This window comes from Rhinoraja longicauda, chromosome 4 (assembly GCF_053455715.1).
Source record: "Rhinoraja longicauda isolate Sanriku21f chromosome 4, sRhiLon1.1, whole genome shotgun sequence".
Lineage (NCBI taxonomy): Eukaryota > Metazoa > Chordata > Chondrichthyes > Rajiformes > Arhynchobatidae > Rhinoraja > Rhinoraja longicauda.
In genome coordinates, this window is record NC_135956.1 from 24418565 (window position 1) to 24444060 (window position 25496).

The 25496-nt window shown below is 42.3% G+C and overlaps 1 protein-coding gene across 4 annotated transcripts in view; it reads left to right on the plus strand.

The window, feature by feature from the left end:
* The window catches only part of sntg1 (syntrophin, gamma 1), a 337591-nt gene that overhangs the window by 67360 nt on the left and 244735 nt on the right, over nt 1-25496 (plus strand). For 3 of the 4 annotated variants that reach the window (XM_078398536.1, XM_078398539.1, XM_078398537.1), the window contains exon 2: nt 11888-12021. The exons of the other annotated variant lie outside the window; for it this stretch is intronic. In XM_078398536.1, the coding sequence (XP_078254662.1) occupies nt 11960-12021 (62 nt within the window). In that variant the 5' untranslated portion in view covers nt 11888-11959. The remainder of the gene's footprint in view (nt 1-11887; nt 12022-25496) is intronic. 4 annotated transcript variants of the gene reach the window in all.

Consider the following 25496-nt stretch of genomic DNA (forward strand, 5'->3'; position numbering starts at 1 on the left):
GAAATGCCAGCTATGTAACTCTTCACATGCCCACTCTAGTTGCTGATAAGATAACACAATGAGCAGCTGACCATTTAAAAAATACATGTAAACAAATCTTTGCAAATTTTACTGTCATTTCAGTGACATGGTAATGATAAGTTAGTGTGTCCTGAACATTTATAGTTTACAGTAAATGGGTTATTAAATTACATAGCATGATACATATTTTAAGTTCCACAAAATCATTCGGGATCTGCACACGCCAATGAATTGCACAGATCATGCGTGTTATGATTACTGTTAGAGTACTGTGTAGGAAGGAACTGCAGATGCTGATTTATACTGAAAATAGACACAAAATGGAGTAACTCAGTGGGACAGGCAGCATCTCTGGAGTGAAGGAATGGGTGACTTTTCGGTCGGGTCTGAAGAAGGGTCTCGATCCGAAACGCCACCCATTCCTTCTCTCCAGGGATACTGCCTGTCCCGCTGAGTTACTGTTAGAGTACTCCTGTGCTTGATGAGTGTCAACATACATTGACTTCAATATCTGTGCGTTGCCCAGTTAGAAGTACCCTTATGAAACTGACTCACGGATACTAAAAGAAATCACTGCAAGATGGTGGGTCACCAGTCGATCATTGCACTTCAGGTGATGGTCAAGAATGTTTGCTGGTATTTGTTTTCAGAGCTGGGGTGTCTATTTATAACACCATCAAAAGAGATTGGGCAGTGGTTGTAAATGCACAGAAGGCATTTGGGAAATTCAGAAGTGCACAAGCTATAACCCAGCAGTTCGTCATTGACAGCACACATTCAATAACATTGGTGCACAGTTGGCCACTTTTCACTCATACATTTTCTCCTTGCCTGCTTTCAGCATGCTTTGTCTGGCCTTCTCTCTTTATGCAGTAATCTCATTATGGCTGGAGACATATTTCTGGATAGCTGTTTCTTTGAATGGAGAATTCTCATAATTTTCTCTGCACTTTTCTCACTTAACGCCATCCTCCCTTTAGCCAGGGTGACCAACCTCACTACTACCACTACTGCAACTACTGTTATACTACTGTAACACACAAACTTCTATACTCAATACTGGCCAATGTACTGAAAGCCTTCATGACCTCCTTATCCACCTGTGATGCCACTTTCAGCGGAGTATGAACCTGCACTCCTCTGCTCTATAACACTCCGCAGGACCCTGCCATTCACTGTCAAGGTCTTGCCCTGGTTTGGCTTCCCAAAATCCAACACCTTGCACTTATCTGCATTAAATACTATTAGCCATTTTTCAGCCCGCATGTCCAACTGATCAAGATCCCGCTGTAATTTTTGATAATCATCTTCGCAATCTACAATACCACACACTTTAGTGTCAGCTTCAAATTTACTAACCATGCCCTGTACATTTCATCCAAATCTTTGATATAACTGATAGCTAATTCACGCTTGTTCGTATTTCTTATGTTCCTACTCTTCCTGAGTATTATTTCGGATTATGTGACGTCCAGAACTCATTGATTGCACAGCAATCAATGTCCATGCAAATTACTTTTTCTAAGTGCAAAATTCTTATTTGGCTGACCATCAAATTTTGTTCCAGTACAATGTCTAAAAATACGAAGGCTGAAACTCCCTTGATAGCTCATACCAGATATAAATGGGGTCAACGTTTGCTTGACTGCATTGGTAGTATCCATCAAAAAAAACCCCAGCATCAGTGGTTTCTTCCTACACACAATGTCAAATGAGGACTTTTTGTAGAACCTGTTCAATATATATTCCATAGAAACATAGAAACATAGAAAATAGGTGCAGGAGTAGGCCATTCGGCCCTTCGAGCCTGCACCGCCATTCAATATGATCATGGCTGATCATCCAGCTCAGTAGCCTGTACCTGCCTTCTCTCCATACCCCCTGATCCCTTTAGCAAAAAGGGCCACATCTAACTCCCTCTTAAATATAGCCAATGAACTGGCCTCAACTACCTTCTGTGGCAGAGAATTCCACAGACTCACCACTCTCTGTGTGAAGAAATGTTTTCTCATCTCGGTCCTAAAAGACTTCCCCCTTAACCTTAAGCTGTGACCCCTGGTTCTGGACTCCCCCAACATCGGGAACAATCTTCACGCATCTAGCCTCTCCAACCCCTTAAGAATTTTATATGTTTCTATAAGATCCCCCCTCAGTCTTCTAAATTCCAGCGAGTACAAGCCCAGTCTATCCAATCTTTCCTCATATGAAAGTCCCGCCATCCCAGGGATCAATCTGGTGAACCTTCTCTGTACTCCCTCTAAGGCAAGAACCTCTAAGGCAGTTAGGCCAGAGTTAATGCAGAACCAATGACAAAGGACTAATTTCCTCGTCATATAACCTTCTGGTAGGTCTTGCCTGCTGGCAACTTCTTTCTTGTTCCAGGAAGAGGTCATGTAACTGCTTGAGTCTCTATTGTCAATCAACTGGTCCACATCTGACATGTCTCAGTCCTCCAGTCTGAGCATCTGTTCCTTAACATGTTCTGGCTTGGATATTTTAAAATTATTTTTTGTATTGATATTAGTTTATTATTGGTGCATGCACCAAGATACAATGAAACACTTCTGTTCCCTTTCTGTACAATTAAATCAAATCATCATACTATGCAATGAGTACAACCTCCAAACTATCCACGAGAACAACAAAGCCATCCACAAATACAACGGGCATGTATGAATATTGTTGCATTGTATAACAATATTCTGTGCAGCATGAAGGCATATAATCTAATTATTGAAATTCAATCAGGTCCATCTTGTGTAGGTTCATTTAGAACCCTTATACATATCGCATAATTAAATATAGAGGCCATTACATATGCTCAATGACGTCAAACATAATGTACCACACTTTTCTTAACCAGACATCTCGCAGTACACTTGGAAGGGATCAACCTTGTGTAGACACAGTTTTTTAATCTGACTGGTAAATCATCCATTAGATGGATTAGCTTTAATATTTTTACCAATTGTTGCTTTCACTGGCCACCACCCCCAATTCCCCATTCATCTCCCTGGCCATGGTATTGTTCAAGCATTCAATTCACATTCTGTTCCTTTTGGACCCTGGATAATTGTCCACTTATCCTCATTAACTCTACTGACCTCAAAGTCCTTAGCTGGCTTCCATGCATCCTGCCTTTCTCTAATGTCCCAATTTGACATTTGAAGACCTGATTTACCAGTTTGACTTGAGATCCTAACAACTCCCTCCTGTTGCCTCTCAACTGCAACTCATGACACACCATGATCCACGACCTTTGATTCCATTTCCACATTCAAAAGCTTTTCAATAAACAATGCCTTGGGGCTCGAGCACAACAGAATGTTGCTGCAATGGGAACAAGAACCACACAAATAAACTAGACACAGAACAATTTCTATGTCTCTGATTCTTTCCTCTCAATCGAGCTCTAACTTGGGTTAAATGATTGCTTCTAATTTTGATAAGTTATCATTTAATTTAGTAATAGAAGCTTAGACGATGGCTTCAGGAAGTCCCCAGGGGTAACACTTATAGATATTCCTTGGTGACGTCTGCAGAAATTTCAGCCAGGTTACGTGATTTTCATTCTGACTAACCATCAACAAACCCAGTTTGATTCCCTCTGATTGACTGGTATTTGCTCAAGTGCACTGTCACTCTCTCCTCCGTGTCAACAGAATAGCTTCACCACAAGTGACAGGCTTGCAGTTAATTGGTTTCTCCCTCCAAACTTTCTTAAATAATGGAATGGCAGCAGCTATTATTCATTCTAACAGCATCATTATTGAAATGCCATGGGCAAAAGTCCCTCCTCTGCAGTGCAACTCAGAACAACTGACCTGCTGAATTTGGGGGGGGGGGGGGGGGGGGTTCAGCAGCTGCTTGTTCAATCTGGAGGTCATTCACTGGTAACTGCTTTCAGAAATGAAACATTTAAATGTCTCTTTTTTTCACAAATTACTTTTCTCTATTGCATTTTGTGGATGTTCTCCTGACTACTACTCAGTTTTACTATCTTTATTGTACATCGCACTACCGATGTGGTCAGTAGAATGACATTTCAGCTCAATTCTTCCAATTTGCATTCGATTTCTAGGCCTAGCATAATAGTATGAAGATCGATGAAAATTGTAATGGTTCTGTAATACTAATTTGCTCTTTTGAAATGAACTCCAGTATTTGTTGCAAAATTTAAAAACTACAGCCTTTATCGTACCTTTAAAATGTAATTACATTTACTTTTTTCAGTCCTCTATTTTCTAACATATTTGAAAACTGGAAGCTCCCCCTCAATATTCTATATTTATTTTGTTTATCTTGCTACAGTATATTTATGCTGTAAGTAACCATAATATTTATTTATTGCTGATGCTTTGTCTGATTTTAGTACTCCTGATATCCAAATGATTGGATTTGCAATGGATTTATTAAAGATCAAGCTGCAGATCTGATGATTCCAAACAGTGCATCAATCTCCCTTTTATATTTACGGTAGAAAAATATATTCATATGGAATATTCTTTAGCTACCAGCTTGTCCGACACAAAGCTTTTCTGAATGATATTAACTTGTTCATAAAAAATATTTTTACATTGTCCTTTAACTTTTTGGGAAGAGTAATTCACCCTTAAGAAAATAAATAGTAGTGGGAGATAGCCATTTAATATATCCTGCCTATGCTACCACTTAATAAAGTATGGGTGATTCTTTTCACTCAGCGCCACTTTCCTGCTCTATTCCCATATTTCTTGATCTATGTCTGAAAATATGCTTAATAATTGAATGTCCACACATAGTAGTGGGTGACTCCATTGTCCGAGGGACGGACAGTAGATTCTGTGGCGGCAGGCGGGACTCGAGGATGGTCTGTTGCCTCCCTGGTGCCATGGTTCATGACATCACAGAGCGGCTTCAGAACATCCTAGCGAGGGAAGGTGATCAACCGGAAGTAGTTGTGCACGTGGGCACGAACGACATCGGGAGGAAGAGGAAGGAGATACTGCAATGTGAGTTTAGAGAGTTAGGAAGAAGACTGAGAAGTAGGACGTCGAAGGTGGTTGTCTCTGGACTGCTGCCTGTACCTCGTGCTGGTGAGGGCAGGAACAGAGAGATCGGGGATATGAATGTATGGCTGAGGGGCTGGTGCAGGGGGCAGGGATTTAGATTTCTAGACCACTGGGATCTCTTCTGGGGTAGGGGTGACCTGTACAAAAGGGACCGGTTACACCTTAACAGCAGGGGGACCAACATTCTGGCAGGCAGGTTTGCTAGTGCTACAAGTGTGGCTTTAAACTAAGTAGTGGGGGGGAGGGGTTGACAAACTGGAAATATGAAGATGGAGTTAAAGGGGAAGCGAATACAGGACAAATTGCAAACGACTCTCGAATGAATGGGAAGGAAAGTTCTAGATGGGATAAGAGAGTAAGGTCAGGGCCAATTGTGACCGGTCTGAGAGGGGAGGTGAATACCGGTTAAAGTGTTGTAGTTAAATGCGCGAAGTATAAAAAATAAAGTGGATGAGCTTAGTTAGACATTGGCAAGTATGATGTTGTGGGAATCACTGAGACATGGCTACAAGAGAACCAGGGCTGGGAACTGAATATTCAGGGGGTACACAACGTATAGAAAAGACAGACAGGTGGGCAGAGGGGGTGGGGTCACTCTGTTGGTAAGGAATGATATTCACTCCCTTGTAAGGGGTGACATAGAATCAGGAGATGTAGAATCAGTATGGATATAAATTAGGAATTGTAAGGGTAAAAAGACCCTAATGGGAGTCATCTACAGGCCCCCAAATAGTAGCCTGGATGTAGGGTGCATGTTGAATCAGGAGCTAAAATTGGCATGTCGCAAATGTAATGCTACGGTGGTTATGGGAGATTTCAACATGCAGGTAGACTGGGAAAATCAGGTTGGTAATGGACCCCAGGAAAGAGAGTTTGTGGAGTGCCTCCGAGATGGATTCTTAGAACAGCTTGTACAGGAGCCTACCAGGGAGAAGGGAATTCTGGATTTAGTGTTGTGTAATGAACCTGATCTGATAAGGGGACTCGAGGTAAAAGAGCCATTAGGAGGCAGTGACCACAATATGATACGTTTTACTCTACAAATTGAGAGGGAGATGGGAAAATTGGAAGTGTCAGTATTACAGTATAGCAAAGGGGATTACAGAGGCATGAGGCAGGAGCTGGCCAAAATTGACCGGAAGGAGGCCATAGCAGGGAAGACGGTGGAACAGCAATGGCAGGTATTCCTGGGAAGTTGCAGAAGTTGCAGGATCAATTTATCCCAAAGAGGAGGAAAGATTCTAAGGGGAGTAAGAGGCACCCGTGGCTGACAAGGGAAGTCAAGGACAGCATAAAAATAAAAGAGAAGAAGTATAACTTAGTAAAGAAGAGTGGGAAGCCAGAGGATTGGGACTCTTTTAAAGAGCAACAGAAGATAACTAAAAAGGCAATATGGGGAGAAAAGATGAGGTATGAGGGTAAACTAGCCAATAATATAAAGGAGGATAGTAAAAGCTTTTTTAGGTATGTGAAGAGGAAAAAAATAGTCAAGGCAAATGTGGGTCCCTTGAAGACAGAAGCAGGGGAATTTATTATGGGGAACAAGGAAATGGCAGACGGGTTGAACCGGTACTTTGGATCTGTCTTCATTAAGGAGGATACAAACAATCTCCCAGATGTTCTAGTGGCCAGAGATCCTAGGATGACAGAGGAACTGGAGGAAATCCACATTAGGCAGGAAAAAGTTTTGGGTAGACTGATGGGACTGAAGGCTGATAAATCCCCAGGGCCTGATGGTCTGCATCCCAGGGTACTTAAGGAGGTGGCTCTAGAAATTGTCAAGTCAAGTCAAGTCAAGTCAAATTTATTTGTCACATACACATACTCGATGTGCAGTGAAATGAAAGTGGCAATGCCTGCGGGTTGTGCACAAAAATAATTACAGTTACAGCATATAAATAAAGTTAATAAGTTACTAAACATAGCACAAAAAGTGTCGACAAAAATTTAGTCTCTGGGGTTATCAAAGTTGACAGTCCTGATGGCCTGTGGGAAGAAGCTCCGTCTCATCCTCTCCGTTTTCACAGCGTTGGTGATCATTTTCCAATGTTCTATAGATTCAGGGTCAGTTCGTGTGGATTGGAGGGTAGCTAATGTTATCCCACTTTTTAAGAAAGGAGGGAGAGAGAAAACGGGAAATTATAGTCCAGTTAGTCTGACATCAGTGGTGGGGAAGATGCTGGAGTCAATTATAAAAGACGAAATTGCGGAGCATTTGGATAGCGGTAACAGGATCGTTCCGAGTCAGTATGGGGAAATCATGCTTGACTAATCTACTGGAATTTTTTGAGGATGTAACTCGGAAAATTGACAGGGGAGAGCCGGTGGATGTGGTGTACCTCGACTTTCAGAAAGCCTTCAACAAGGTCCCACATAGGAGATTGGTGGGCAAAATTAGAGCACATGGTATTGGAGTTAGGGTACTGACATGGATAGAAAATTGGTTGACAGACAGAAAGCAAAGAGTGGGGATAAATGGGTCCCTTTCAGAATGGCAGGCAGTGACTAGTGGGGTACCGCAAGGCTCGGTGCTGGGACCGCAGCTATTTACAATATGCATCAATGACTTGGATGAAGGGATTAAAAGTACCATTAGCAAATTTGCAGATGATACAAAGCTGGGTGGCAGTGTGAACTGTGAGGAAGATGCTATGAGGTTGCAGGATGCATGGCAGGTGCAGTTTTATGTGGATAAGTGTGAGGTTATCCACTTTGGTGGTAAGAATAGTAAGGGAGAGTATTATCTGAATGGTGTCAAGTTAGGAAAAGGGGACGTACAACGAGATCTGGGTGTCCTAGTGCATCAGTCACTGAAAGGAAGCATGCAGGTACAGCAGGCAGTGAAGAAAGCCAATGGAATGTTGGCCTTCATAACAAGAGGAGTTGAGTAAAGAGGAGCAAAGAGGTCCTTCTGCAGGTATACAGGGCCCTAGTGAGACCGCACCTGGAGTACTGTGTGCAGTTTTGGTCTCCAAATTGGAGGAAGGATATTCTTGCCATTGAGGATGTGCAGTGTAGGTTTACCAGGTTAGTTCCCGGAATGGCGGGACTGTCATATGTTGAAAGACTGGAGCGACTAGGCTTGTATACACTGGAATTTAGAAGGATGAGAGGGGATCTTATCGAAACGTATAAGATTATTAAGGGGTTGGACACATTAGAGGCAGGAAACATGTTCCCAATGTTGGGGGAGTCCAGAACAAGGGGCCACAGTTTAAGAATAAGGGGTAGGCCATTTAGAACGGAGATGAGGAAAAACTTTTTCAGTCAGTGAGTTGTGAATCTGTGGAATTCTCTGCCTCAGGGGGCAGTGGAGGCCAATCCTCTGAATGCATTCAAGAGAGAGCTAGATAGAGCTCTTAAGGACAGCGGAGTCAGGGGGTATGAGGAGAAGGCAGGAACAGGGTACTGATTGAGAATGATCAGCCATGATCACATTGAATGGCGGTGCTGATTCGAAGGGCCGAATGGCCTACTCCTGCACCTAGTGTCTATTGTCTGTTGTCTTGGGCAGAAAGTATAGAAGATTCACTGTGCACTGGATGAATGTCCTGAATGGCTAACCACATATTTATAGATCCCAATTCCAGACACCACTTAGGGAAACATCAATTCTGAATCTTCCCTGTTCCATGTTTAGATGAAATCATCCCCCATTTTTCCAAATCAAGAGAATATAAGCATAATCTCTCCTCTTATAGGAAACTGTCAATGCTGGAATTAATCTGATGAGCCAACACTGCCCTCCCACTATTAAAATATATCCTTCCTGAAATAGAGAGACTAGACTCATGCACAATAATTCAGATGCACACAGAACCCCTTGAAATTAACATTTCATTTGTCTTCCTTACTACTAATTCGATGTGCAAATTTGGGAATCCTGCACCAACCCTTCCAAGTCCCTTTGCACCTCTGATTTCTGAATCCTCATTTAGAAAATAGTCTACACCTTTTATTCTTTCTACCAAAGTGCATGACTGTTCACATTACTGCACGGTATTCTATTTGCCATTTATTTGGCCACTCTCCCAACCTGTCTAAGTCCTCCTACAGACTCCTTGCTTCCTCAACACTCCTCCACCTATCTTCTTATCATCCACAAACTTGGGCACAATGCCATCAAGCAAGATGACTTTACTCTTAAACTCAAATCCTCATGCCATTCGCCTTTCTAATTGCTTGCTCATCCTACATGTTGACTTTTAACTAGTAATTTGAACACAAAGACATCCTGATTCCATAAATATCTGGCTGATCTTGTCAATCTCTCACCATTTATTAATAGGCTTAGCCTTTTTTCAGTTAAAGTGGATAATTGTTCAAATGTCCACATTGTTTTCCATCTGCCAAGCTCTGACTCACTCACACAGTCTGTTAATATACCTTGATGTCTCTTTGCATTTTCCTTGCAGCCCAGACTAATGCCTAGTTTTGCATCATCAGCAAATTTGAGTATGTTTTGCTTGGTCTATTCATCTAAATCATTGATTGTGAATAGTTGGGGCTCCAGCAGTGATTGCACAGCAACTCACTCGTCACAGTCTTCCAACCTGGAAATGATCTGATTACTCCTATCACCAATCTTCTCAATCTCCAATAGTTTCTTTTTAAATTTTATTTTATAATCTCTGTTGTGACACTTTATCAAAGACCTTCTGAAAATTCCACATCCATCGATTTGCCCCCATCAATTCTGCTAGTTGCAAACTTTAACAGTTTTGCAAAACATGATTTCTTTTTTAATGAATTTTCATTGATACTGTACCAATGCACCAATTGCTTTCCAAGAGCTCAGTTACTAGTTCTTTAATAATGGAATTCATAATTTTTCTTTCTCTGATCTTAATCTAGCAGCTCATTAATTCCCTGTTTCTCTTTCCCTCTTTCAAATGGTAGAGTTGCACGTGCTACCTTCCAATTTGTGGAGAACCATTTTAGACTATATGCAATTTTGGAAAGTGACAACTAATGCATCCATTACTTCCACAGCCATCTCCTATAAAATTTTGCGATACAAATCATAAGATTCTGGGGAGTGATTAACTTTCAGTCCCATTCCTTTCTCTAAAAGTAATTATTTATTCATTGTCATTTCTCTGAGATCATCATTTGCACAATACTTTTATTATTTTCAGGAGTTTTTTTCCGCAGCTTCTGTTAAAATAGCACAAAGTATTTGTTTAACCCCTCCCCCTCCCCCCCCCCCCCCCCCCCCATGCCCAGCTTCACTATTCTCTAAAATAATTGCTCCTGTGTCATTCTGTCAGGAACTTGCATTAACTTGCTAATCTTTTCCTTTTTACATATCTAAGAAGCTCTTACGAGCTTCGAATTCTATTAACCCCTTTCCTTATCAACATTCTGGCCCCCCTTTGCTGAATTTTGAAATGCTGTTTTTTTCTCAACATTTTTCCTTCGCTTAATACTTTTAAACTTTTTATCGTAACAGCTGCACCATTTTAGTGCACTATCGATATATTGTTGTCATACCTTCGTAATCCTAATGCTTTCAGAATAAATCCTTTCACTAACAAGCTATTGTATTACATATTTTGATCTGATATTAGCTTCATTTGCCCAGGGATAGCATTGTGACATACTCTGCATGTAACCAAATGTAGACAGTTACCAAAGATTGCCCGTGTAGCTAAGGTTAATTAACTCCTCGCCATGAAAAACTTCTTTTGTAGCTATTCTAATGTTAAACAAGCATAAAATAGTGTATCTCAAAAGACTCATAAGAAATTATGCAGAGAATTTCAAAATTACTTGGACAATGTGTGCAGCAACTGATCCTATAGCATTTTAATTTGGCATTGATGCAATTAAAATGATATAAATATATATAATTGTTATATTGAAATATAATACCATAATGGTAACAATAGTCTGATTATAGTAATATATTCACAACTTTCCATTCTGTTTACCCTGAGGGTTAAAAGAAAAGATTCTGAAATTATTGAATCTTTTATCATTTCTGTCAAAATTCAGAAAATCAACTTTCATCCCACCTAATATTACTATTTTTTCCCTTGACACTTGCATTCAGTGATGCTTGTGATCCTACACTCTGCAATTAAAGTAAAAACAGAAGTTCAACAGGCTGGCTATTTGAGCACAGTTCTGCTGATAATGGGAAAGATTTTGCAACAAAGGGAAATTAATGATAATTTAATGTTTTGTTAATAGCCTACTATTGGTCTAATATCACTTGTTATTTTGTGTAATGTGGGCTATACTCGCTCGACTTAGCCTCCTAGCTGTGGTTGATTGTTTGTGTCTCCAATTTAGCTCCAAATGTGTCCACAGCTCCTATTCACTGGCAATTGCTGAATAACTGTAGTGTGCAGCTGGTCATGTCTGCACTCAGGCATTTTGTTTAAAAATTCTACTTTGGATTATAAAGTAAGCAATTTCTAAAGCTGACCTGACACCACAGTGAAATTGTTTTCCTCACTGTCAAACCTAAACAGTATAGACAGTTTCCCTTAAGGAGCTTTAAGCCCTGGTGTCAGATTGAGACCTGAATCTGTCGTTCCAGATCTTTTGCATTAATGCAATGGTTATGTCAGTTCACAGCATGTAAACTATAGTTTAAGTGGCCTTGAGTTTAATCAGATGCAACCTGTCACATAGAAGTCTTTTCTTACTAGCTTACTTTATTTCAGACTTTCGATTTATAAATCATAAATCATAATTGAACTTAACAGTATAAGAAATGATCATGAAGAAGAAACATGGATATGTTTATGGTGAGACTATACTTATGCTTTAACTGCAATATGGTTCTATTCCTTTCCCTTCAATAGCCTTGGTGAGGTGGAATAAATGTGATGGAAGTTTAGAAGTGGGATTTTTACATGATGAGTCACAAGTTATAAATGGATCAGAGCCAGGCAAAGAAGTTCGGAGAAGCATGGGCTTCGTACCAGCATTCCATCAGGTAAGATTGGGCACTATTTCTGTAGTTGGTGAGTCTGATAAGGGAGTGTTTGCAAAGCACAGAGCCACAGGTATGAATATAATTGGGTCAATGGGGAAATCTAGCAGTGAACTTGCAAATGGTTCCATGTGAAGTCTGGATCCCAATGCTTTCAAACGTGGAAATGGGGGCCTTCTTCACATTCACGCTTGCATTGCGAATAATGGCTTTTAATTAAGGCACCAATTTCCACTTCACTACAAGCAGAGGTTAACTGGAAGTCTTGATTCTGATAGCATGGATCTGCATTCTGATGTTCAGAGGGGGGGCTGTCAGCTTGTGGCAGCTAGTCTTGGGGTGGAGGGGTGGGGTGGGGCAGAGGTTGTGATGAGAAGTGCAGCCACTCATCACTGAATCCTGAGGCTGAGGGCCGCACAATGGCTGACATGACAAGTGTTGGGACTGGCACCTCCTCCTCCATTTGCTGATGAACTCTCATCACCCTCTGTTGAATGAGATGGAAGGTGCTATCGCTCTCTCTCTTCCTACAGGCCCACTCTCCCTCTTTACATCACTAAGCTTGTTGCCATAGAGAGATTTCTGAGCTAGGGAGAGTTGTGCAGATCAACAAAGATTTGATGCAGACTCAACAAACTGCAGATGCTGGATTCTTGAGTAAAGCACAAAGTGCTGGAGTATTTGATGGGTCAGATAGCATCTGTGGAGGGAACAAATACACAGGTCACAGAAGCGTCCCAACCCAAAACATCCTCTACTCATTCCTTCCCCAGGTGCTGCCTGACTTGCTGATTACTCCAGCACTTTGTGTTTTACGCAAGATTACAGGCACTGTTTATTTTGGGATATTTAGAAATGGTCGCTGTTTGAACTTGGTTTGTGAGATTACATGTTAATTTGTTTGATTAATGGTTGCTTTTCCTTGATATTGAAATAGATTGTTTCAAAAATCCAAAATCGAATCTGGTGTCTCTTTTGCTACCTTGCTGAATGGCAATTTCTGGTGATTTACAGGTATCCTTTTAGTACCACTGCAAGCCAGCTTTATCTTTAGATGTAACGTAAATCAAAGAGCATTGATTCCAAGGAGAAACTAAACGCGCAGGAGGAGATGGCCACTCTGTGCTGAGATTTGAAAGCAGGGAATGCACCTCCACTGCAGTGTTCAATGGGTTTATAAAAGATCTGACGTGTCTTCATTCTTCTGAGTATTTTGTAACCATATCTGGAGTTAATTGGGGATTATGTAATTGCACAATATAATCAGGAATAGAAACGGGCAGGTCTACAAATGGGAAGTTCGTTGAGTTGTCATTAGTGGCAAGAGAAAAATGAAGTTGACATTCCAAGTTGATAAATGTTAATTTGTTTCTCCTTCCACATATGCTGCTTGAGCTCCTTAGTATTTATCGCAAAATATGTCTTATTTTAGTTTTGTATTAATATAAATGATGATCTAAATGGCCAGAAGCAACAACAATCAGAGCATCTGTCAAAACAGGCATCACAAAACCATTGATAATAAAAAGAAGACCTTTGTCATTATTACTGGGGCTACAACATCATTTATTGAGATTTTGTGCAGATAGACAGGTTCACTGAATGGCCATGGTGGTGCTTGGTCAAGCCTCAATGTTGCTAATTTCCATAGCTGCCAACCTCCGGCATAATTGAAATGGCTTCTCATACTTCTGCTGACTTTGGTTAGGAGAGGTTTAGAAGGCCATGGACCAAATGCAGGCAGGTTGGACTAGTGTAGATGAGGCATGATGGTCTGCGTGGCCAAGTTGGGCTGAAGGGCCTGTTTCCACATTGTCTGACTCTGACATTTTACCTGATAATTTCTGCCTGAACCAATGCTGAATCTATGAGTGGGAGAGAGGATCGACCTAAAAAGTCACCCATTCCTTCTCTCCAGATGCTGCCTATCCTACTGAGTTACTCCAACATTGTGGGCCTATCTTCGAGGGTTAGTGATTGTTGATCAACAATCGGGGGCTGGATTCAGTCATGTAAGCTAAATTGTTGGGGTCCAGGGTGGGATGGGAGGGGGTTGATGGTTGGGGTGTGAAGTGAGCTTTGCAAGCAAGGTCAGGGCTATGTTGCAGGATGACCCTGGTGCTGAATAAGTGCCTAGGAGCAGAGGAAAGTGTGGAAATTGAGGCATCCACCAAGGACCTCTGTGTGGATTGGTCTTGGAGGATCCAGTATGGACTTTATGGAGGTTGGGAGAGAGATTGGTTGGTCAGCAGATTGGTAACAGGCAAGAGGCATGAATGATGTGCAAGATTAAGGATGTGTTTGATTTATAGGTTTCACAAGACAGTTTTGATCCTCTACATGTCCAAGAAAGCCTAGTAATATTGCTGGTCATGTTGGGCGTTACAACTGATGTAGAAATTGTATCGGCTGTGCAGGGGCACATTGAATTTGAAAGATCATTTTGCATAATTGCTAAGTATATGGTTTTCATTTTCTCGCTTAATTCCTCTATGTCTGGTCACAAAGTATAATAGAAAATATCAACACTTTTTGACCCAGATGGTCAATTGTGCAAAACTAGAATAGAAAGTAAAAAACGCCATTTCCAAGTTGCTGTGCATTACCAATCGACCATTTCTGGGTATCACCCAGGCAGAGACCCATATTGGAGGCCCCAATTTTCACATCGTCCTCTGTCCCATCACCACAAACTTGAGTCTTGATCCAGCTCCAGATTAATGCTGAGAGACCAGCATTTCGTTGGAAGAGTTCATACCACTCAGGCAAGTGGCTTCTTGATCTTCTGCACAGATGGCAGTTTCTGGTATCCAAGCTGTACTCTGGTGCTGGATTAATAATGTGGCACAGTGCAAACCTCCACCTTCTGGGGAACTGAATCTGAATGCTAAACTTCTGCCAAGTTACATCTTGTTTAGTAACTGTTTATTTCAGTAGAGAGAAGGAAGGCTTGCAAGGGAAAAAAAAGTTGTACGTAATTAACATTTTTGGAATTCAGTTAATTTGCTGTATTTGTTTTGGAGCACGTCAAAACAAAGAACAGATGCTGCTTAATACACAAAAATACACAAAGTGCTGGAGTAACTCCAACAGGTCAGGCAACATCTCTGGAGAACTTGGATAGGTGACGTTTCGGGTTGAGACTCGTCACTCTTGAGAACTCTTAGCCCTATTTTACCCATCATCATCCCATGCCCTGACTCTCACCCTCTCAGCCACTTTCCTATCATGAAATGTAAACCTAAGGATACAAATGCGATTTGAAGTGTCTTCCCCAACTAGGATAATTCTGGAGGTTTATGCCGGGAATGAGCTCCATTTTAAGGATGGGGCTTAGTGATTGTGATTGTATTTTGCTGCATAATGCAGGCATAAAAGCAAAATGCAGAAAACATTTGTGAGTGGTTTTGGATGAAATCTTTGATGCAGATTGTTGTGAATGGAGCCCAGTCCATCACACAAGCCAGCCTGCTCCCTCCCCCAATGGCTCCACCTATAGTTCACAATACCTCAGCAAAGCAGCCAACATAATCAGCAAAGCCAACGTAATCATGAACCATGCCCGTCCTATTCATCTCACTTCTCCCCTCTCCCACCGTGTGGGAAATACAAAAGCTTAAAAGTGCACACCACAAGTTTCATGGACAGCATCTTTACCGGACAGCCGTAAATCTCCAAGACCGGACAATGTTTCCCCCTCTGCCCTCAAGCTCTGTGCCAAACAACTGGCACCAGTCTACACAGACATTTACAATCGGTCCCTGCAAACCCGCACTGTCCCTGCCTGTTTCAAAGTCTCTAATATTTGTTCCCGTACCCAAAAAGCCTAGGATTACTGGTCCTAGTAATCCTACAGGCCTGCCGCACTGACCTCTGTAATCATGAAGACCTTTGAAAGACTTGTGCTGGCCCAGCTGAAAATTATCACAAGCCCCCTGCTGGACCCCCTGCAGTTTGCAGACCGGGCAAATAGATCAGTGGATGACGCAGTCAACCTAGGCCTGCACTTCATCCTCCAGCTCCTAGACCGCCAGGAGACCTATGCAAGGATTTTGTTTGTGGACTTTAGCTCTGCATTCAACACCAAACTCTCCCAGTTGATTGTGCATGAACCCCTCTGTCAGTAGATCATCAACTTCCTGACAGACAGGAAGCAGCATGTGAGGCTGGGAAAGCACATCTTGGACCTGCAGACCCTTAGCATAGGAGCACCGCAAGGCTGCGTACTCTTCCCTCTCCTTTACTCTCTCTACACCAAAGACTACACCTCCACAGACTTCCTTCAGTTTTGCCACCAAAGTGGATAACCTCACATTTATTCACATTATACTGCATCTGCCATGCATCTGCCCACTCACCCAATCTATCCAAGTCACCCTGCATCCTCATAGCAACCTCCTCACAGTTCACACTGCCACCCAGCTTTGTGTCATCTGCAAATTTGCTAATATTACTTTTAATCCCTTCATCTAAGTCATTAATGTATATTGTAAATAGCTGCGGTCCCAGCACCGAGCCTTGCGGTACCCCACTAGTCACTGCCTACCATTCTGAAAGGGACCCATTACTCCTACTCTTTGTTTCCTGTCTGCCAACCAATTTTCTATCCAGTAGTATAAGAAAATAACTGCAGATGCTGGTACAAATTGATTTATTCACAAAATGCTGGAGTAACTCATCAGGTCAGGCAGCATCTCGGGAGAGAAGGAATGGGTGACGTTTCGGGTCGAGACCCTTCTTCTATCCATGTCAGTACCCTACCCCCAATACCATGTGCTCTAATTTTTATCACTAATCTCCGATGTGGGACCTTATCAAAGGCTTTCTGAAAGTCCAGGTTGTTGTTGGCTGCAACCTTTCTCCCATCGATGAACCTTACACTGCAAGGGCCAGGAAGCGAGTGGGCAAGATCATCTCTGAGCCCTCTCACCGTGGCCTCGATCTCTTTGAAGCACTTCCCTCTGGAAGGTGACTCCGGACTGTCAAAGCCACCACAGCCAGACATAAACATAGCTTTTAATCCACGAGCAGTAGCTCTACTCAACAGCCAAAAGTCTGTAGCCTTCTTTTGCTCTGGTATTTCATTTCATTCTTCACATGTTTAAATTATAATGTTTTATTTTTAATTGTCTACTGTTTTTCGTGTTGTTACTTGCGAGCAAAGCACCAAGGCAAAATTCCTTGTATGTATGCATTTTGGTTAATAAAACTTATTCAATTCAATTCAATACTGTTATCAGATCTTTGCTTTGGATGATTTTCCCCGTCTCCCAATTTATCTTGTGGCCATTGCACTTTTATAAAAATCTGCTCTCTCTCTGTGGCTGTAACACTATATTCTGCACGCTATTGTATATTTTTCTCTATTACACTTCCTGATGTATTCATGTGTGACATGATTTGCCTGGATAACATGCAAAACAAAGATTTCCCACTGTATCTTGATTGTGTGACAATAGTAAACCAATACCAATATCAACATCAAATCTCCAGAGGTTTTTGTGCTGCTTCAGTCAGTGTCCTCTAGCTTGAACTGATCTGCATAATTAGAGGAGAATCTATCCTATGATGTGTCCTTGAAATGGTGCCTAATGATACAAACTGAATACGCTCTGTCATTTGTGAACATTATGGCATGATAAATCTTTCTGGGCTGAGAAGGACACAGGTCTCTGCAACATCTTTTTCAGACAAATTATGCAAAGCAATTTTTTTTTTAATTACTTGACTTTTGATTTGAATGACATTTTATAAAAATATATATATATTTTTTTCTCTCCTAAAATAAAGAAAAGAATAATAGTTCTTCATTTGAACATATTAGGCGGGACTGTCATATGAGGAAAGATTGAAAAGACTAGGCTTGTATTCACTGGAGTTTAGAAGGAGGAGAGGGGATCTTATAGAGACGTATAAAATTATAAAAGGACTGGACAAGCTAGATGCAGGAAAAATGTTGCCAATGTTGGGGGAGTCCAGAACCAGGGGCCACAGTCGTAGAATAAAGGGGAGGGTATTTAAAACTGAGGTGAGAAGGAACTTTTTCACCCAGAGAGTTGTGAATTTGTGGAATTCTCTGCCACAGAGGGCGGTGGAGGCCAAATCATTGGATGAATTTAAGAGAGAGTTAGATAGAGCTCTGGGGGCTAGTGGAATCAAGGGATATGGGGAGAAGTTGGGCACAGGTTATTGATTGTGGATGATCAGCCATGATCGTAATGAATGGTGGTGCTGGCTCGAAGGGCCGAATGTCCTCCTCCTGCACCTATTTTCTATGTTTCAATGTTATTTTTTCGCCTATGTTTCGAAGTCAGTTTTCATAGTATTTCAAGAATAGTACTGTCTTTAATGGTCATCCTTTCAAGGATAGCATAACAATAATTTCTTTATTAAATCTGCTTTCTATGTAGCTGTAACACTATATTCTGCACTCTGCTTATTTTCTCTTTTACACCACCTGATATTCTTATGATATACCTGGAAAATAATAAAAACAAAGAGCGGTCATGGTAGTGCAGCGGTAGAGTTGCTGCCTTAGCGCTTGCAGAACCGGAGAACCGGGCTCGATCCCGACTACGGGCGCCGTCTGTGCGGAGTTTGTAGGTTCTCCCCGTGACCTGCGTGGGTTTTCTCCGAGATCTTCGGTTTCCTCCCACACTCCAAAGACGTACAGGTATGTAAGTTAATTGGCTGGGTAAATGTAAAAATCGTCCCTAGTGGGTGTAGGATAGTGTTAATGTGCAGGGATCGCTGGTCGGCGCTGACCCGGTGGACCGAAGGGCCTGTTTCCGCGCTGTATCTCTAAACTAAATTAAAAGTATGAAAACATATTCTCTGCTTAGTACATCAAATAAAAGGTTGTACAGAGGGAGTTGAATGTACAACTCAGTCTGATAACAATCTCAAACCTAACAAGTTGCATGTCTGCAATTGTTTCTTCTGCTTAGCCGTCCATCAGGATGACTTGCTTGGGTTCAGTCGGTTCTGAGGTGAATGAGACCAGGGTGGGACCAACAGAGACGTCCACGACAAGATGATTTACAAAGGCCGGGTCAGCAGTTTGTGACGTGGCGCATCCTTACTACCTTTTACAGTGGGTTCTGGGTGTTGTCCTGATGCATGGACTTCTGAACACCATCCCAAATGCTTACCCTCTACTTTGAGCAATCATGGACAAGGATTCCTCGGCATCAGTGGGTCAGTTCCATTTCTTAAAGGAGGATTTGAGAGCATCTTTGAATCTTTTCCTCTGTCCACTTGGTAATCTCCTGTGACAGAGCCTCGGGATAATGTGTCGGCTTTCAGAGTCTGGAGGATGATGGTCAGGGAGAGAATGCTAACATTGGTTTGCTGATCCTTACAATGAATCAGGAGGATGTTGCAGAGGCAGTGTTGGTGGCATTTGTAGTGGTGAATTTTATTATCAATCTCTGCCTCCAATGAATTGTGGCTCCTGATTTCTTGGAAGTAATCACTATGTTCCTGGCTCTCACCATAAACCTTTATAGTTGGAAGACTGTTCAATAAAACAGCGGAAAGTTAGTTGTGCTTCATGCAGATGTTGAGTGTAAGAACTAAAATAGACACAAAAATCTGCAGTAACACAGCAGATTGGGCAGCATCTCTGGAGAAAAGGAATAGTTGACATTTCGTGTCGAGACCCGAAACATCACCTATTCCTTATCTTCAGAAATGCTGTCCGGCCCGCTGAGTTACTCCAGCTTTTTGCGTCTATCTTCAGTTTAAAGCAGCATCCGCAGTTCCTTCCTACACATTGAGTGTGAGACCTGTTATTCTGTAAGTTTCAGTGAAACAGTTAATGATGGCTTTCACCTCTGCCTCAAGTGTGCACAAATGCAGGTGATGACTGTACACTTCCCGCTCGACTCTCAAGGTTGGGGTGTCCTTGATTCTGGAGTGCAGATATATTTTGAACATTTTCCCATTAATCCTGTAGATTAGTTCCACTCCAGTAGGAAACCTGTTCGAGTTGAGATGCAGAATTGCAGTGAGAACGATTGGATAAAAGCTCTGGGGCAATGACACAGTCTTGCACAAGACCTATCCTCACTGACACTGAATTTATTGTCCAGGAACTCAGCATGCACGCTATCATGAGACACATGTATGATGGAGCTGAATTTGAAGAAAGTCCCTCACAGAAGATGGAGCTAAAGTTTTTTAGTTGGGTTTAAAAACACCAAGTAAAGTGGTTATAGAGTCATACAGCATGGAATAGGCCCTTCGGCCCAACTTGCCCATGCTGACCAACATGCCCCATCTACACCAGTCCCATTTGCCTGCATTTGGCCCACATCCCTATCCTATTCTTGTACCTGTCTAAATGTTTCTTAAATGTTGTGATAGTACCTCCCTCAACTACCTCCTCTGGCAGATACACCCACTACCCTTTGTGTAAAACAAAAAAATGCCCCTCGGGTTCCTATTAAATCTTTCCCCCCCTTCACCTTAAACCTATGTTCTCTGGTTCTCAATTTTCCCTACTCTGGATAAAAGATTGTGCATTAGATTGGATTCATTCCACCCCCCCTTTCCCTTGAAGTTGTTGTGTAATCCCAACATTTCTCTTGAAATCATTGTAGCTGTATAAGCTGTGTCTCCAAATGGACATAATCCATATGAAGATTTACACGATACATCTTTGACCACTGGGAAAAGACAGTTGTTGAGGTCCCTGACAATGCGTTGCCCAGTGGCAGAGAGCAGAAGAATTATGCCCTTTCTTGAGGATAGTCACAATTATGACATGTTCCCCTGCCATATCCTGCCATGAGTTCCCCTGCCATATCCTCCTCTTCCCAGATGTGGGGGATGACGTTATGGGTTTGTAAATGAAGCTCCTCTCTGCTCAGCATTAGAACGTTAGCAAAAATACTGATTCGTTTTGGCAGAGCTTTGATTAGTACAGGTGTCAGAGGTTATGGGGAGAAGGCGGGAGAATGGGGTTAAGAGGGAGAGATAGATCGGTCATGATTAAATGGCTTAGTAGACATGACAGGCCGAATGGCCTAATTCTACTCCTATCACTTATGACTGTGTGCTCCCAAAGCCTTGGTTGTGAATTGGTGCATGGATTATTAATTTTGATATTTTTTATTGATCAAAAGTGGCAACAGCTCAGGACTGTTCAGGAACAAGGGGCCACAGTTTAAGAATAAGGGGTAGGCCATTTAGAACTGAGATGAGGAAAACAAATTTCAGTCAGAGAGTTGTGAATCTGTGGAATTCTCTGCCTCAGAAGGCAGTGGAGGCCAATTCTCTGAATGCATTCAAGAGAGAGCTAGATAGAGCTCTTAAGGATAGCGGAGTCAGGGGGTATGGGGAGAAGGCAGGAACGGGGTACCGATTGAGAATGATCAGCCATGATCACATTGAATGGTGGTGCTGGCTCGAAGGGCCGAATGACCTCCTCCTGCACCTATTGTCTATTGTCTATTGTCTATTGACTGAATGAGGCTTCTGCAGTCTAAAGTCAAAGGGGCTTATGTCAAGGGCAGTGTTGCACCTGAGGATGTCTTCAAAGTGTGCCTTCCAGCAGGCATTGACTGCCTTGCTGTTATGGATGGATTCACTTCCCTTCTTAGCTCTCCTTTGGGTGAAGCCTTGGCAGTGCTGAAGATCCCATGCATGTCATGGCTGACAGCAGGTTGCTTGGGCTCTTGCCCACCATCTGCTAATTAGTTTACAACCACCTGAGTTGGCCTTCAGGTGGTTGTAAAGCTGTTCATCTACACACCTTGAGATGTGCTGCAACTTCCTGGGCCACCTTGAGTTTACCACTTAATTAGCTCCTGGATCTCCTGGTCATTCCCATCAAACTACTCTTGGTTCTTTTTGGCAGAGAGCCCAAGGGCTTCTTCACAGGTACCAATTATGAAGGAGTGCAAGGCACGCCTGTCCACCATGGACGTTATCTGCCATTGGCGAGGAGTCGGGAACTGTCTGGGCAAAGCTACCTTTGCTGGCTCCTTGAAAGCTTCAATGTTGATTTTCTTGTGGCTAAGTTTCTGTAGAGTAGTATAACTCGCACTTATATTAAATCTCACATGATGTCCTCTCACAATTTATGGTCCAAATAACTGCTTTAAAATTCATTCCACACTAATTGTTCCACACAGTTGGAGGGGATAAAATGTAAACTGAAGACAAAATATTGTTTCAATATAGGTACGCTGTTCTTGATTCCATCCTGTAGAGCAAAAATGTTAAATATTCCATTCATTTTCAATATACTGATACAGTATAATGTCTCCACATCTTAATTATTGTCATGACTAAAATTAAACATATAATTTAAAATTTTCATGTAGAGAGCAATGTTCTTCAATTGCAAGCCTGATTAAAATGCATTTATGGATTTTAGCATTCATTAGATGTTGAATGTCTTGCCCTCAGCATCTCAGAACCCTAACATCACAAGTGATTGTTAATCATCATATGGAGAATGCCCATTTCATGCCCAATGCACGCACATCGGGGCGGCACGGTGGTGCAGCGGTAGAGTTGCTGCCTTACAGCGAATGCAGCGCCGGAGACTCGGGTTCAATCCTGACTACGGGCGCCATCTGTACGGAGTTTGTACGTTCTCCCCGTGACCTGCGTGGGTTTTCTCCGAGATCTTCGGTTTCCTCCCACACTCCAAAGACGCACAGGTATGTAGGTTAATTGGCTGGGCAAATATAAAAATTGTCCCTAGTGGGTGTAGGATAGTGTTACTGTGCGGGGATCGCTGGGCGGCGCGGACCCGGTGGGCCGAAGGGCCTGTTTCTGCGCTGTATCTCTAAATCTAAATATAAAAATCCTGATTTTGTTTGCTACATCCCTGTAGATGAAAAAATATATTTTGCATACAAAGTGCTGAAAGATGTTTCAAAAGTCTGAAAGTGTTTATATTTAGTTTATTTTAGTTTAGAGATACAGTGCGGAAACGAGCCTTTCGGCCAACCGAGTCTGCACTGACCAGCGATCTCTGCACACTTACACTACCCTACATGCACTAAGGACATTTTACAATGACACCAAGCCAATTAACCTATAAACCTGTGTGTCTTTGGAGTGTGGGAGAAAACCGAAGATCTCTGAGAAAACCCACAGGGTCATGGGGAGAACGTACAAACTCCGTACAGACAAGCAGCCATCGTCAGGATTGAACCCGGATCTCTGGCGCTGTTAGGCAACAACTCTACTGCTGTGCCATCCTGCCTTATTTAACTTATTCCTGCACTCTTGGGGGGGGGGGGGGGGGAGGTGGGGGGGGGGGGGGGGGTCTTTTGCAGAAAGACCATCTTTATTGTAGTAAATGTTCAGTTGATACTGCAAATGCACGAATCAAGATAGAGGTAGGAAAACATTGCTTAGTCAGCAAAGCATTTATTGTTTAAATTGGATTCTTTTAAATAGGCTTTGGACATAATTATTTTCACTAAACTAGCCTGATTTTGAATCGAACCTGAAACTATTTGACATTATTTAAATTGCTTCCTGCCCTGCAAATCAGTGTTAACTGTAAATATTATCTAGTTTGTTTTTCTTTTGCATTATCTTAATTAAAATGCTAACAAACTGAAAGATTTAAAAAATATATAAAGTATTAAGGCCAAGATATGTGACATCTTTACTGCTACTATGTCAGCTGAGTGCCCTCTGTTATTAAAAGCAATCATAAAATGTAAAAAAGAGCAGATAACACCAGGAACTGGTCAGATTGCACTGGGGAGAGAACAGGTTAACATTTAATAAATGTGAAAAAAAATTAGGATTTGAAAATAAATGGAGGTTTTTAAGGACTGCTATCCATTCGCTGATTATCCTTTTGTAATCTTGCTTTTTGTAATGCATGAGTTGTACAACACAGAAACACACACATCAGCCCATTGAGTCCACACTGACCATAAAGCATTCATTTACATTAATCCTTCACTGCTCCAATTTTAGACTCTCCATATTCTTCTCAATTCCCCCTAGATTCTAACACCCATCACACAATGTGCAATAATCAACCTGCACTTCTTCAAAATGTGGGAGAAAAACAGTATTTGGACAAAATATCAAAGGAGACAGACTATCAACTGACATCTATAGACAAAACTCTTGTTTGTTTGTTTGTTTGTTTGTTCCTGAACTACAGCCAAAACGTTACATGAGAGCGTGACAATTTTAGGCCCACCTTACTCACCGTCGTCCCTTTTATGCTAATGGAAGAAGGTTCATTGAAATCGGTGTTATATTTTTAAGGTTATTCACATTTTAAAGTTTAAATCTATCTCCAAGGGAGGGAGGGAGGAGGGAGGATGAGGGGGGTTAATGGGGGAGGGGAGGAGGGGAGGGGGGATGGGGAGGGGGGAAGAGGAGGAGGGAGGGGAAAGGGGAGGAGACAGAGGGAGGGGGAAGGGGAGGGGGGGGGAGAGGGGGAGGAGAGGTTTGGGCCCAACGGGTCCACCTGGTCTAGTAATCCTCTGACATTTTTGATACCCCCAGCGGGATGCCACTATTTGCTACACCTTCCCATCTCCAGCCCTTTCTGCTTTCTGCAGAGACCGTTCCCTCCGCAACTCCCTGGTCAACTCGTCCCTTCCCACCCAAACCACCCCCTCACCAGGTACTTTCCCCCGCAACCTTAGGAGATGTAACACCTGTCCCTTTATCTCCCCCCTCGACTCCGTCCAAGGACCCGTCAGTCTTTTCAGGTGAGGCAGAGGTTCACTTGCACCTCCTTTGACCTCAACTACTGTACCCGCTGTTCAAGGTGTGGACTCCTGTATATTGGCGAGACCAAGCACAGTCTCAGTGATCATTTAGCTGAACACCTCCGCTTAGTCTGCTTAAACATATCTGATCTCCCAGTTGCTCAGCACTTTTACTCCCCCTCCCATTCCCACACTGACCTTTCTGTCCTGGGAGTCCTCCATTGTCAGAGTGAGGCCCAGCGCAAATTGAAGGAAAAGCACCTCATATTTCGCTTGGGCAGCTTACACCCCAGCGATATGAACATTGACTTCGCTAACTTCAAGTAGCCCTTGCTTTCCCTCCGTCTCCATCCCCACCCTCTTCCCAGTTCTCCGACCAGTCTTGCTGTCTCCAATTACATTCTATCTCTGTACCGCCCACTGTCCTGACATCAGTCCGATGAAGGGTCTCGACCCGAAATGTCACCCATTCTTTCTCTCCAGAGATGTTGCCTGTCCCATTGAGTTACTCCAGCAGTTTGTGTCTATCTTCGATTTAAACCAGCATCTGCAGTTCTTTCCTACACACCATATCCAATTTAAATATCCCTAAAGTCATGTTGAATTTTGCTTTCTTAGATGAATAAAATTAACCTTCAGCATCTCTGAGGTGAGGATCGCATGCAAAAAGAAGGTCACATTGATGATGAATTCCACCATCACCTTTCAAGCACAAATTTTGATCGATGGACAGAATTTTATATTGTTTATATTATACTGAATCGATAATCT